Below are 16,307 nucleotides of genomic sequence, written 5' to 3' on the forward strand. Positions count from 1 at the left end.
TTGCGGTCGTATAAAAATCTAAGTACATGTTTGGATTCAGCATATCAAAGAACCCCAAGATTTCAATTTTTGTTAAAATCAAACTAAGTTTAATTTTGGACCCTTTGGACTTTAATGTAGACCAATTTGAAAACAGGACCAAAAGTTAAGAATCTACATACACAGTTAGATTCGGCATATCAAAAAACCCCAATTATTCAATTTTGATGAAATCAAACAAACTTTAATTTTGGACCCTTTGGGCCCCTTATTCTGTTGGGACCAAAACTCCCTAAATCAATACCAACCTTCCTTTTATGGTCATAAACCTTGTGTTTAAATTTCATAGATTTCTATTTACTTATACTAACGTTATGGTGCGAAAACCAAGAAAAATGCTTATTTGGGTCCCTTTTTGGCCCCTAATTCCTAAACTGTTGGGACCTAAACTCCCAAAATCAATACCAACCTTCCTTTTGTGGTCATAAACATTGTGTTTAAATTTCATTGATTTCTATTTACTTAAACTAAAGTTATTGTGCGAAAACCAAGAATAATGCTTATTTGGGCCTTTTTTTGGCCCCTTATTCCTAAACTGTTGAAACAAAAACTCCCAAAATCAATCCCAACCTTTCTTTTGTGGTCATAAACCTTGTGTCAAAATTTCATAGATTTCTATTAACTTAAACTAAAGTTATAGTGCTAAAACCAAGAAAATGCTTATTTGGGCCCTTTTTGGCCCCTAATTCCTAAAATGTTGGGACCAAAACTCCCAAAATCAATACCAACCTTCTTTTTGTGGTCATAAACCTTGTGTTAAAATTTCATAGATTTCTATTCACTTTTACTAAAGTTAGAGTGCGAAAACTAAAAGTATTCGGACGACAACGACGACGCCAACGTGATAGCAATATACGACAACATTTTTTTCAAATTTTGCGGTCGTATAAAAATAGTACAATTTCTCCAAGCCTTTCAAGGTTGTGCCAATATAATTTATAAATATATAGGATTATATAATATTAACACTTTAGTGTAGAAATGTGTTGTCATAAAAATGTTTCAATTGATGTTTTAAACCCATAATTTTTGTTTTACATTGAATGAATGAAATGTAGCCATCCCTACCCGAAAAAGATTTTTAACCACATTAACATCTCAAAGAAATCATTTTACAACAACACTCAACTCCAATGTAAATGTCTGATTCATTGACAAAATTCTGTACATCATTTTTGCAGTAAACGATAAATATGGAAAAATTCCAAGTCAAAATGAAGCAAATTCTGTAGGAAAAAAAACCCACCATAATATATCAGACTTTCATTTGCTTACCAAAAAAATTAGTAAGGGTTCCGCGGAACCCAGTGTCTCGCTACTTATGCTGTTAATCATACACTTAACAAAAATGAGGAAAAAGACAATAAAAATATTCCTTTCGATACTATCTTTTGATTGTCAGATGTTTCTGTACTCTGCTATAAAACAAACAACACAACAAGTATGTTTTACAGTAGCATTTAATTTATCAAATGACAAAATATATTATGACATATCACATTCATACTTTTATACAAATCTCCAATATCAACATCAAATATGAGACAAACAATTCCTTTATCTGAACAGTTCTATTGTACTGAAAGAGTACTGTTGAGTTCTTTAGGTATACTTGTTTTCTTATTTATTGAAAAACTATCTAATTCCCTTTATTAATGTGTAACTTCGAAAGTTGTGGTAGTTACCTGATAACACCCTATTAACTTCCCTATATATCAAATTACCCAATATGAAATGTGGAACTCTCTCAAGGTCTTGTCATTCAATTAGCCTTGATAACTCAGATTAATACAGATTTAATTAATATCATATCATTGTGTATTAAAATGTATGGTTTTGATTACACACTTTTAAAATCAGCAAACACAGTGCCATAATAAATATTCCAAAACAATGTTTACAATATATGTTACCATTGGCCGATCCAGGGGGCCCTGCCCCCCCCTTTTCGTGGGAAAAAATTGTTGATTATATAGGGAATCACTAAAGCATGACTGGAGCAGGCAGTCAGTGGACCCCCTTATGAAAAGTTCTGGATCCGCCACTGGTTACATTTATGGTACCCAAATATAGCAATTAATAATAACCATGCATAGAAGTAATTATAGAAACCTGCAGACATTTTAACCTGTACAACATGTTTCACACCTCCCCAAGTGGCAATTTTAATTTGCCTTCTCTGCATCACAATGATAAGATGGTGCTATACTATTCAACTTTTGTTTTGATATTTCAAATAATAATTCCTTATATCAAGAAATGTTCCTGATAATGGGTAGCTCAGTCATATTAAATATCCTAATAGATTTCAAATACAATCAATCATCATCCCTCCGTCGTACATTTCTTGCTCCAGAGGTTAATTTTCTTTTCTTAAATGTCACATTAGTGTCTTTACCAAGAGATGTCACAGTTTTCTCCTTAAATTTAGATCGTTTTTCCTGTGTTTTCTTTTCCTCCTGAGGTGGAGGAAGTTTTACCTCCTCTGGTGGAGGGAGTTGTATCTCCTCTGGTGGAGGTTGTATTTCCTCTGGTGGAGGTGGTAATGGTATGTGTTCTATTGGCAGAGGTTCTGACGGAGGTAGTGGAATAATCTCTGGTTCTGTCGGTAGTGGTGGGGGCGGGGCTTCTGTTGGTATTGGTGGGGGAGGAGCTTCTGTTGGAAGTCCATAGAATTCTGACGCAGACTCTTCCTCTTCTTCCCTGGAAAAAATATATAGTTAAATGCTAAAATGACTTTGAAAAGTACTACTGTGGATTCATTTATTTTGTGTGTATCAATTTTGGTGAATTATCCTTGGTTGCTTCTTAGTATCTTCATACTTTTTTTTATGAAATGGGTTACCTTAAGTAAAACAATGTCAAAAGACTATTTGGGGCTCTTTATAGCTTGCTGTTCAGTGTGAGCCAAGGCTCTGTGTTAAAGGTCATACAATAAACTTTTAATTGTTAACTTTTTATATATTGTGACTTGGATGGTGATTTGTCACTCATACCACATCTTCTTATTTATATATAGATCTTTGTAGTATTAAAACTTAAATAAAGTTTGTCCATCTTTTAATTTAAAATCCAAATTATATCATTTTAATTAAAATATTCCTACACTGTATGTATTTTATACACATTGTTCTCTTCATAAACAGAAAAGGTTGAAGCTAATAAAGTGTACACTTACTGGTGAGCAATTGTTTGCCATCTACCATAAGCTGACTGGGGTACTCTAGGCATTGGTCCCACTGAAACTCCAGGCTCACTTTCATCTTCTTCTAGATTTTGCTGAAATCACAAATTTTCAAAATATATTTTTTCAATCATTTAAAAAAAATAATTTCAAGGCATGTCATTGCTGAAAATTGAACTTGATGTTGGTTCATGTTGGTCATATTTGTTTTATCTGGAATTGGTTTGTAATAATTAGGCCATTAGTTTTCTAGTATATATTGGTTGACATTTTTCATATTAACCTATTTTAGCTGACAATACGATATTGATTTTTCTCATCGATGAGAGCTGTGTGGTGGCCTATAATTATTTACATCAACTGCTTTTTAAAAACTCTGATGGGTAGCTGTCTCATTGGCAATCATACCACATCTCCATATATATTTGTTTCCAATAGCTTATGGATTTCTTATCTTAACATTGCTACTTTAGTTTTATTTGATTAAACATTTATAATTTAGAGTGACAAATTTACAGTGTAAGTTGAAATCATTAAAGTATATTTAATTTCCTTCAAAGGTGGCAAATACAAACCTCTTCAAAAGCTTTTTGTTTTTCTGCTTCTTCTTTTGCTTTCTCTTCCTGGGCTCTTACTTCTGCTAAACTGACAAATTCCTCCGGTGCTACCCAAATTGTTTCTGAAATACAGTTTAGGCTCTTCTTTTTAAAATAAATTAAACAATATTTCTATTATTTCATTACCCATTCTATGAACAATCTTTAAAAAAATGAATAAAATAACACAACCTGTTATATCAATCAACTTTATATTGTCTTTAGCCCTTTCTAGTCCACTTCAATCAATTTTGTAATTATCAAATATTTTTGATGCAGATAAATAGCAAAGATTCCAGTTTTACGTATATATGGGGCAATTAATATTCGTTTTATTTTGTTCTTGCAAAAGTCAGGGAAAAAATTGCACTCAAAGATTAGATGGTTTACAGTAAATGAAAACTTAGACTTCTTTAGTCTGTGAAACTAATCATAAAATTTAACACTTTATCGCCAGAAACAGCAAACTGAAGTTTTATTTTCATATCTAATGTAAAAGAGAGACAACTTATTTTTAAAAACAAGAATGTGTCCAAAGTACACGGATGCCACACTCGCACTATCCTTTTGCATGTTCCATGGACCGTGAAATTGGGTAATAATCTAATTTGGCATTACAATTAGAAAGATTATACTATAGGGAACATATGTACTAAGTTTCAAGTTGATTGGACTTCAATTTCATCAAAAACTACCTCGACCAAAAACTTTAACCTGAAACTCCCACTTTCATTTTCTATGTTCAGTGGACAGTGAAATTGAAAAGTCAAAAGTCTAATTTGGCTTTAAAATTAGAAAGATCATATCAAAAGCAACAAGTGTACTAAGTTTCAAGTTGATTGAACCTCAGCTTCAGCAAAAACAACCTTGACCAAAAACTTTAACCTGAACGGACGCACAGACGGACGAACGAATGGAGCCACAGACCAGAAAACATAATGCCCCTTTACTATCGTAGGTGGGGCATAATAATTAGTATAGCATATTGTAGAATCCTTAAATATAACATACTGTGAAAGTACTTTAATTCGTGGGTATCAATTTTCGTGGTTTGAGCAATATTAACATGTTCGTGGGTTTTTAAATTCGTGGATTTCTAAATTTCTAAAAAAAAAAGACATTTAAAATTTAAAGCCATTAGAAACGAAGGTTACAAAATGTCTGGATTGAAGGAAATTGCAAAGTAAACATTGACTCCTGTAAATCGTAGTGATAACAGTAATTAGCTCATTATAAAGTGATCAACAGATTAAAGACCATCAAAGGTGTTAATTAGGCCATAAACATGTCACCTAAAGAGAACAGTAACATAACAAATGTTATAAACGTATCTTGAAATGTCAAATAATTCTTATCAAAATCAAGCCTAAGCATGAAATTATTATTTCCCATATATGTACGAGAACTATGATGATATAAAATGAACACTTTATCATACTAGCATAACAAAACCGGAAATCTGACTTTCATCGATCAAAAATGTTTTTATGATAATTAAAAGATAAAAAGTTGTACAGTTTAGGTAATTAAAGATTAAATGGGTATAATCCCGTATGTAGTTGTAGTTCTGTGACTGCTTTTAAAGTATTCTCAGATTTGGCGTCATTCAATATATTATCTAGATCATATCAGTAGTAAAACCTACGGATCAGGATCTTTCCATGTCTTGATTTGGACAATTGTTGTTTTATTTCGTTGGACACTTAAATTCGTGGATCAAGTCACCCACGAAAACCACGAAAATTGGTACCCCACGAATAAAAGTACTTTCACAGTATCATAAATAAATGGGGAATGTGTCCATGGGACACAAATGATGCCCTTGCATATCATATAAATTTATAAAGGGACATAACTGAAGATGGCAAAAAGTGACACTACCAAAATAATTAATTGATTTTAGTTTTGTGGTAATAAACATTGTGTATAAGTTCCATAACAAATGGTTAAGGCAAACTAAAGTTATAAAACAATTATGAAAAAAAATCAGCATTTTTCCATTTGTAAAGGGGTCTTTCTCTAGAACAGTATATGTGATTCCAATTCTATATTTATTCTATGTTTTGTAGTAGTGTGCATTGTAAATAAGTTTCATAATATTCAGTTGAGGCAAAATTAACTTAGAGAAAGAAAATCAATTTGAGAGTGTACAGACAAACAAGAGTTAAACTTAATGCAGCCTCTGGATACCGAGGGATAAAAAAATTCTGATGGACATTCTGTTCCTGGTTTAAACAAGAATGTGTCCATAGTACACGGATGCCCCACTTGCACTATCATTTTCTATTTTCAGTAGTCCATGAAATTAGGGTCAAAACTTTAATTTGGAATTAAAATTAGAAAATCATATCATAGGGAACATGTGTACTAAGTTTCAAGTTGATGTAACTTTAACTTCATCAAACACTACCTTGACCAAAAACTTTAACCTGAACTTCACACTATCATTTCCTATGTTCAGTAGACCATGAAATTGGGGTCAAAACTATATTTTGGCATTAAAATTAGAAAGATCATATATGGGGAAGATGTGTACTAAGTTTCAAGTTGATTGGACTTTCAACTTCTTCAAAAACTACCTTGACCAAAAACTTTAACCTGGAGCGAACGGACGCTTGGACGCACAGACGGACAAACAGAGGCCCAGACCAGAAAACATAATGCCCCTCTACTATCGTAGGTGGGTCATAAAAAATAAGTAAAATGTTTATTTTACCATTAGTTTCTACATTCCAGTAATATGAGTAACCTTCAGGTGATTTAGCTTCAAACCATTTGCATGTGGCTAGTTTTGTCATCAATTCCTCCTCTGCTTTTAATACTGCCTCTCTTTCTTCTTCCTGCTTTTTCAATTTTGCCTCTCTCTCTTTACGTTTTGCTTCTTTGTCAGCTAGCTTTTCTGTTAAAAAATGTAAATTAACTAATATATTGTGAATAAAAATAGGGAATGTGTTTAAGAGACAACATCCTGATAAAAGTGCAGAAAACAGGCAAAGTTCAAATAAGCTATCTGTATTGAACTTAAATTAGATTATTACTACTACCAAAACTAAAACAAAATCAACAGTATTAAAGACATAAATATTTTGATCAGAATTTACATTCTTAAAATAAAATTGAGAATGGAAATAGGAAATGTGTCAAAGAGACAACAACCCGACCATAGAAAAAACAACAGCAGAAGGTCACCAACAGGTCTTCAATGTAGCCAGAAATTCCCGCACCCAAAGGCGTCCTTCAGCTGGCCAAATTGTACACAAGAAACTAAAATTAAAAAAATACAAGAATAACAAAGGTATAACTAGATGTGTCAAAGCGACATGAATGGCCCCGTCTCAAAAAGTCGAAAAATCTGCAATTTCAATAATTTTCAAAGTTATAAACACCTAATTTTGGGAAAATTAAGAGCGAACAAAACTTAAACTTGATCTGAAACTCATCAAGGTTAACTCAGATACCGAATTTCAGCCCAAAATCTGAAAGAGTTTAGAAAAAAAGTCTGTATAACTGTGATTTTCAACAATCTATTAAAGTCCAAAGCCTGTAATTTCGGCAAAAATTAGCGGAGTGGAACAAAACTTACACTTGATCTGTAACTCATCAAGGTTAACTCACATATTAAAAATCAGCCCAATATCTGAAGGCGTTTAGAAAAAAACTCAGTATAATGGTTTGTTGCAGAATGACAGACAAGGGTAAAACTATATAGCACCAACCATGGGCCATAAAAACAAAATAATTTGTGCAAAAAATGTGTGATTGGATGATATTTCGGATTTTGATTTTTACCAATGTTGCATCTGATTGGTTACAAAAAGCCTGATAGTTTACCACCGATATCATTTCACCCACAGTTACCTTATACAAATGAGATTTTACCACTGATATCATTTCACCCACAGTTACCTCATACAAATGAGATTTTACCACCGATATCATTTCACCCACAGTCATGAGTTACCTTATACAAATGAGATTTTACCACCAATATCATTTCACCCACAGTTACCTTATACAAATGAGATTTTACCACCAATATCATTTCACCCAGAGTTACCTTATACAAATGAGATTTTACCACCGATATCATTTCACCCACAGTTACCTTATACAAATGAGATTTTACCACTGATATCATTTCACCCACAGTTACCTTATACAAATAAGATTTTACCACCGATATCATTTCACCCACAGTTACCTTAAACAAATGAGATTTTACCACCAATATCATTTCACCTACAGTTACCTTATACAAATGAGATTTTACCACCGATATCATTTCACCCACAGTTACCTTATACAAATGAGATTTTACCACCAATATCATTTCACCCACAGTTACCTTATACAAATGAGATTTTACCACCGATATCATTTCACCTACAGTTACCTTATACAAATGAGATTTTACCACCGATATCATTTCACCCACAGCTACCTTATACAAATGAGATTTTACCACTGATATCATTTCACCCACAGTTACCTTATACAAATAATATTTTACAACCGATATCATTTCAACCACAGTTACCTTATACAAATGAGATTTTACCACCGATATCATTTCACCCACAGTTACCTTATACAAATAATATTTTACAACCGATATAATTTCACCCACAGTTACCTTATACCAGCTGGGGTGTGGAAATATTTGTTGTGAGCACTTGTCCCCGGGCAAGTGAAACCTAAAATTTTACTTGTCCGGAAAAAAATTTACTTGCCCTGATGATCCCAATAAATATTGAAGTATTTCTTGTTAGCCAATATTTGATTCTTACTTAACACTGTTGTGCATCACAAACAAATGAAATCTATTGGTTTATATGTGTCAAAAATAAGGAAAGTAGGAAATGGGTTGACATCAATGGGACAGAAACCTAACAGCAAACCAACCAATGAAATGACATGTAAACATGTTAAAGGACAATTTTGCAGCAGTTTTTGAATAATAATTGTAGCCAGTACATATACTAAATTTGAGGACAGTGATTGAAGAAATGTAAACTAAATTATAGATAAACTATTGATTTTGTGTTGTTTCTCTCAACTGACACACTTGTTTTTTTTTTTATTATTTATTATTGTCTTGATGGGCAATTAAAGCGTCTCTTTTATTTTCCACTTTGACAACAGATAATGTTGACCTTTCATTTATAAATAAGACTTCATCTATAAATGAGACAAAAACTTAATTTATTCTCTGAATTTCCATAGATAGCAAGGGGCAATCTGATATCCATGATGTTTGAAATTCTCGCCTCCGTTTTTTTTTTTAAATACTCTGTGTCCTCCATTTGCATTTAAGGTTTTCTACTCGACTCATAACTCTTTTTGTCTTGCTTGCCCACATTTTTATTAAGGATTAATCAATCTGAATCTCGATACAAAATTTAAAGAAATGACACTTCCGATAAATGATGGATAAAATCTAATCGACGATCCCGGGTCAATGGACAAAACCAATGCAATGTTACGCGACTCGGGTTCGCATATTTATTTTGGTAATCGATCTATTTCCGGTATCATGTAATATTTATAGTCATGAACATTGATGTTTTTACTTGCTGAACATTGGTTTCTTTTACATAAATTAAACAACTTTATACGTTTTGAAATTAATTTTATGTTTTTGTTGGATTTGAACTTTGTCTTGTATATTTTTTTACCTGTCCACGGGCAACCAATACAAAAATAATCACTTGTCCGGTTGTTCAAATGTACGAGTCGGGCGAGTCGGGCATAGCATTTCCACACCCCTGCTTATACAAATGAGATTTTACCACCGATATCATTTCGACCACAGTTACCTTATATAAATGAGATTTTACAACCGATATCATTTCACCCACAGTTACCTTATACAAATGAGATTTTACCACCGATATCATTTCACCCACAGTTACCTTATACAAATGAGATTTTACCACTGATATCATTTCACCCACAGTTACCTTATACAAATGAGATTTTACCACCGATATCATTTCACCCACAGTTACCTTATACAAATGAGATTTTACCAGCATCAGTTCTAATTTTTACACCATATTTTGCAGCAAGTTCAGGATTATCCTTCAAATCTTTCTTGAACGCTTCCATGGCTGCCTGTAATTAAATTATCAAACATCAAATTATCATAGCTGCCTTATCATTCAAGAAAAATAAATCCACCATTTTCTACATAAGAAAATGCCTGTACCAAGTCAGGAACATGACAGTTGTTATCCGTTCATTTGATGTGTTTTAGCATTTGCTTTTACCATTTGCGTAGAGACTTTTAGTTGAGAATTTTCTTCGGATTTCAATATTTTTGTGATTTTACTTTTTCCTCTGTATTGTTTTTTCTCAATTTACAAAAACAGAAAACTAAGAGTTCAGTCTTTTTTGTTATTTTAATTTTTTCCTATTAAATAATTAAGGCATGAAAAGATAAACCAAAAGAATAAGATCAAATAATTTGTCATAGAACTATTGAAGCCTATTGAAAAGCCACCTGATGTAAACCTTATCTTGGGAGCCTGTTGTTCAAAGGTTGACGTTTTTTAATGTGGTTCCTATGTGTTTTTCATTTTTTTATATACATGTATAGATTAGACAGTAGATTTTCCTGTTTTAATTGTTTTACACAAGTGATTTTGGGGCCCTTTATAGCTTGCTGTTTGATGTGAGCCAAGACTCAGTGTTGAAGGCTGTACTTTGCCTATAATTGTTTACTTTTTACACATTGTGACTTGTATAGAGAGTTGTCTCATTTGCACTCATACCTCATCTTCTTATTTCTATTTCTATTCATAAGAGTAAAGCTCTTAATCACACCAAGTGTAGACAACTTTTGAATGAGACTCTAATGTCCTCAACCTAAGACAATTAAAAGGAAACAACAACAGCAAATGGTTTCCCTTTTTGAGATGGACACAGTATTTTTTTTTATTGTTAAATTCAAACAGCTTTTTTGTTTTATGTATATGAAAGCTCAATTCTTGTGTCAGAAACTAGAACAACTACTCTATATCAGTTCTGTAATAAATTTATTACCTTTTCCATCTTTTTCATGTCATCTTCCAATTCTTCCCTCTCTTTAGCTTGTTCAGTACTTTTCTTTTTAACCTGAAACCAAAATGTAGATCCGATTATCCAAAATTCATCAGCCATTCAATGGAAGATATCTCTAAAGATTGACTGTTCGTGTTGCTTTACAGACATCTTTACCTTAATTTGAGATATATATTTTGTCAGACCCACTTTTGAGTTTCATTGGTTTTTTAAACAGATGGGTATAAATAAAGTATTCCTCTGAAAAATTTCTGAAAATATATTAATAAATATAAACAGGATTGGAAAAGTTACCAGAGACTTAAAGTAATTCTTTACATGGGAAATGCTAAACCCAACAATGCAGATTATACCTCAAAAAAACATCTGAAACAGCACAAGACTTGCACCTTACTTATCTTTGTAGAAATTTGAACAGCCAATAATTTAAGGTTTAGTAGTTAAAAATCATGATGACACTCAGGTTTATAAGTTTCTAGGTTTTATTAACCTGTTATGACAAATAAGAACCAGAGAGAATTTACAAACAAGAGGCATACCTGCCAACTTTTCAAAATGCCCATGGGGGTTTTATGTGCAAGACGGATCTTGTAGTCCAACAAAACCTTCAAAGGGATCTTCAAATACATTTTAATATTGTTTTTTGGCTTCTTCATACATTTACAAGCCTATAGCCATTGTAAAATTAATTGTTTTGTTTAAAATTATGGACAAATTTCCTCTTTCAAAATTTCCATTTGGGAGCCTCCATGGGGGAAATCCCCATGCAAATAGTGACAGTTGGCAGGTAAGAAGGGGCCTCGAAATTTTAAAAGTTTTGATGTTTTATGACAAAATTGATATTTTAGGCCATTTTGTGCAATAAGCATGATAAGTTAACCTTGTGCATTGTTTTACATTACAGGCAAAAAGATGAGGGTGTATAAATTAATAACAGACCTGTTTACCCACCATGATGCCTATCTGTAGAATTGTCGGTAGTTTTGCAATGTTGTCAAGTTATACACTTGATGAGTGCCGTGAAGCTGCACAAAACATCAATTGGGGTTTTGGGGCATGCCCCCCAAGAAAATTTTGAAAAATTAGATGCAATTTTCTGCATTCTGACAGTATCTGCAGTCTTATTCAGATACTTTTGCAACAAAGATTATGACCTAAAATTTGCATGATTTGACAAAAAATTGAGCTTAAGTTTGGAATAAGTCAATAAATTCAAATCTGGTATTCACTGCATGTGTACTTACATGACTTATAAAGAAACAAGATATGTACGTTTAAAATTTCATTAATTATCTAATCTTGTACAACACATTAAAAACACAAAACCTCAAAATAATAAACTCAATAGGGACTAGATTTCAATACTTATGACTAGAAATTTAATTGCAATTGAATGACTATAAATATTTTAAGTTACTTTCACATACAAATTTGTCAATAGTTTAAGTCTTCAACAAGGTACTATGTACATCGTATTTAATTCACAATTCAGAGTTCGCAGGATCTTTGTTCAGTTTGTTTTTTCTAATGCAAGAAAAAACTTTTCACAATGTGCACTACTGTGGGAAGTTTTCATAATTCCAAACCCTGGCATCCTGATTCATGCCGTCCGTGAATTATACTTGATCGCTATCATTTTGTGCTTTAAAGAGATTTATTCCCAGAAAAAAAGCGTCCATTAGACAATGATTGCCGTAAAAAGAAACAGCTATGATTTTTTTCTAGATTGTTAGAAAATCCATACAATTGTATTGAGTAATTTTATTAAAAAATCCATGTAAATACGGACAGTCAGGGGTACTACTTGTACAAGTGTATTTTATTTACTTGAAGAAGTGAAAAAAAATATACACATATAAGTAAATAAATAATGTTTGAATAATCTCCCCTTAATTTTCTGAAAAATTTACTTGTATAAGTAAATTTTTCTTACAATCCCACAAAAATCCTCAAGTTTTGAGATGTAAAATCATGTCTTTAAAGATTTTTCCCAGGTTTGCTCAAATTTTTTCATTAAAGTTTAATGTTTCATCTCATTAATTCATCAAAGAAACTGATTGAGCAAAGATCTTGTATATTTGCGCAAGGCAGTCAAAAATTGCTCCTTTGGGGCTTATAAATGAGCAGTGTTAAGAAGATAACAGACAAATGGGACTTTCATTGTCCATGAAATTACACTTAAATGATTAGTAAAGACATCTGCAAAGGGTACACAATTTAAAATTCTATTAGAGCCAAGAAATCTTCAGAATTCAAGAAAAGAAGAAAGGATGATTTTTTTACCTATACAAGTAAAAAATTCTGAATGCCAAAGGGACATAATTTAGCCATTTTTTTTTTTACCTATACAAGTAAATAAAATTCACTTGTATAAGTATCCTACAAATTTACTTATATGTGTATATTTTTTTTTACTTCTTCAAGTAAATAAAATACACTTGTACAAGTAGTACCCCTGACTGACGGACAATCAGAACAAGTAAACACCTCTGATATAAACATGTTACATAAAAAAAGATTTGGGATGTTTCTTGTATTGACAAACCTCATTAATCTTTCTTTTGACATTTTCCTGATGATTTTTGCCTCTTTCATGAAAATCAACACTCTGAAAGAAAACATCCAAAATAATTATAAAGCAAAGAAAAATGATTCCATAGTACACAAATTGTTACATCTAACATGAATATAGCATATTGAAAAAAAGTGACTGCTAATTTGTACACAAGTCTTTCATTTTATTGCAACAAACTTGTGTGCTAAGTTTCAAATTGGCATGAACATCATGAACATGGTTCAATTGTACACTAGATGTACCTCATATAGTTTAACTAGGGACTCATCATTTTTAGCCATGATGAGTCCAAAAGCAAGAAGAAAATATTTTATTGCAATATAATGTAAAATTTTAATTTCCATTTCCTAACAGAGCAAGGAAATGACATGAAATTCAGGTAACTTTTAAACTTTTGCTATAAAATGATGATATTTGTGTCTACCTGTGTTAAGTTTATACAAAATATTTCAATGTTGATGCATCTGTGGACTCACCAGTTTTGAAAATGGTGAGTCCAGACAGATTTTGATGAGTCCAGGACTCATGGACTCGCCTCAGTGAGAACCCTGTAGTTATATGATAAACTAAAACTTATAAGCACAGACCAGAAACATAATGAGATAGGTTAGGAATATTAATTAAATAGATCTTTAGTCATAATCATGGCCAATTAAATTTAGTAGTTTAATCTATCCTTGAACACGAAATCCATTTGAGGTGTACTGATGGATTTTAAAGTTTTTAACACATGATTATTTATAAGTTTCTTGTTGGCTTTGAACTGGATGTAGCTTTTAGTAACTGTGAATAGTACTGTCTGATTTGTAACTTGTGGCTTTTTTTAAGGTTTTTAAACATGTTTACCCCCTTCCCCCCAAAAAAAAATATTGTCATTTTTATATCTTATCCTATGCTGTATATGTTTTGATAATAGACCACTTTTGAATTCATCTGTCACTGGAAAAAACTCATCAATTATACTCGCCTTTATCACCGTCATTTGTTTAGGGGCGTCGTCACTTCCATTCCAATGTTGAGCGAGTGGTTGGAAAATTATATTGTACATATTATTCGGCAAATTGAATTCTCAAATTGACAACCAGCACTGCTGTCATTAAGGAATTGTCATTAAGTACCTAAAACAACCATTATTTCAAGTTTATCCTACACAATGACGATCACTAAGACGCTTGATGAACGTAAATAGTGCAGAGATACAGGCGACCCCCTCTATCTGGTAAATGATGTCATAAAGGTGCATATAATTGATGAGTTTTTTCCGGTGACAGATGAACTTGAAAGTGGTCTATTGTTGGAGGCTGTACAGCAACCAGAATTTGTTAACTTATATGTCATTTTGGTCCTACTGAGTGTTGTTTCCTAGGCAATTATGTCCCTTTTTTCATTTTTATTATAATTTATATGTAGAAGTCCAGCATGTTCAGTAAATTTACTATTAAAGATCATGCTAATTCAGGGAAACTGTGCAAAGATATATTGCATGCAATACTCACAGGTTTATTATCTGTTATCCAACAGTTACAAAATTTGCAGTATTTCTTTGGTTGTGACTTCCAGTATGTTGCCCTGAAAAATTAAAAATTTATGTATAAAAAAACATTTTTCTAAAAATAGTTGATTTAGAATCAGAGGATTATCACTGATAAATAATGGATAAATACAGTATAAAGACATTCTTGTTTTTGATTCTGACATGATCAGGAAAAATATCTAAGCAAGCTGGCTTAAATACCGGCTATTGTTGAGGACATTCTCAACATTTACACAATAACAACATGACAATTAACATTTATAAACTATTTTTAATGTCTTCTTGATATAGCAACATATTGCAACCTTATTAGCAAATAGAAGATGTATTATTAAGTAAAAGATGTATTTTATTTTTATTGCACATAAAATATATCATGATTTTAACACAGGTTATCCCTTTAAGCCAATAATTAACCCAAGGCTATCAATCAGGAGGGTGGTAAAGAGGGGGTGCTTGCACGAAAAAATGTGAAATAAGACATAATTTCACGTTGAACATAATATAATTTCGGAAATGAACGTTGCACGAAAAATAAATTCTTTTATGTGAACCTTTTTTGGACTGTCTTCTTGTATATATTAACTCTTTTTTTTTACTTGATATTCCCGATTTTGTATACACATATATGATATAATTGGTTTACGGCTTTAAAAAAAGTATTTCTTGACAATTCCTGCCAAGTGTTTGAATTTTATTTGAAAAAACCGAGCACACTAAAATTAAATCTTTGAAAATGATGCACATAAAATTAAATAAGCAGAACACGTTGAACGAGGCGTCTGTCTTGCACGACTGAATGTCAAATTATAAAGTAAAATCATGTTGAACATGAAATAAAATACGACGATCAAGTTGCACGAAAATAACCCTTTACCCCCCTCAATCAGTGTTAAATATTTGTACCGTTTTGTAACGAAATATTAAAGACCCAGTCAAGTATTTCTTAAATAAAGTTGACAGTTGAATAACAAAATACCGATATGACTTCAAAAGTTCAAATGGTGGCGAATTGATCAGGTGCCGAATTGACTTGTATCCTCTCAAAGAAATTCCCTTAAATACACTTTCTTTCTGTTTCTATATCCATATAATTTTAAATAGATCTCACATAAGGTAAGCATAACATTTGATTACATTTTTTGTTGGGTTTTAGTTTACTGAGGCTATAATTTCTACGTTTTAACAGCCCTTCAAAAATTAGGTCAATGGCACATGTCTGTTGTTTCCGGAAGTTTACCTTTTTACGCAAGCGTGATAGCAACATTATTTAGCGGTGATAACCTTTTATGGATCGGTTGTATGAGGTTCTCTGAT

The 16,307-nt window shown here is 32.1% G+C and overlaps 1 protein-coding gene across 1 annotated transcript; it reads right to left on the reverse strand.

Annotated features, from left to right (window-relative positions):
* Window positions 1-1,481: 1,481 nt before the first annotated feature.
* Window positions 1,482-16,239, reverse strand: LOC134695703 (WW domain-binding protein 4-like). Its single transcript, XM_063557071.1, has 9 exons — window positions 16,128-16,239; window positions 14,953-15,025; window positions 13,427-13,489; window positions 10,864-10,935; window positions 9,849-9,933; window positions 6,536-6,718; window positions 3,799-3,902; window positions 3,218-3,318; window positions 1,482-2,742 (listed from the first exon to the last, which is right to left on the reverse strand). Coding segments are annotated over exons 1-9 (1,068 nt in total). The 5' UTR covers window positions 16,130-16,239; the 3' UTR covers window positions 1,482-2,357.
* Window positions 16,240-16,307: the final 68 nt, after the last annotated feature.

This window comes from Mytilus trossulus, chromosome 14, assembly GCF_036588685.1.
Source record: "Mytilus trossulus isolate FHL-02 chromosome 14, PNRI_Mtr1.1.1.hap1, whole genome shotgun sequence".
NCBI classification, from domain to species: Eukaryota; Metazoa; Mollusca; class Bivalvia; order Mytilida; family Mytilidae; genus Mytilus; species Mytilus trossulus.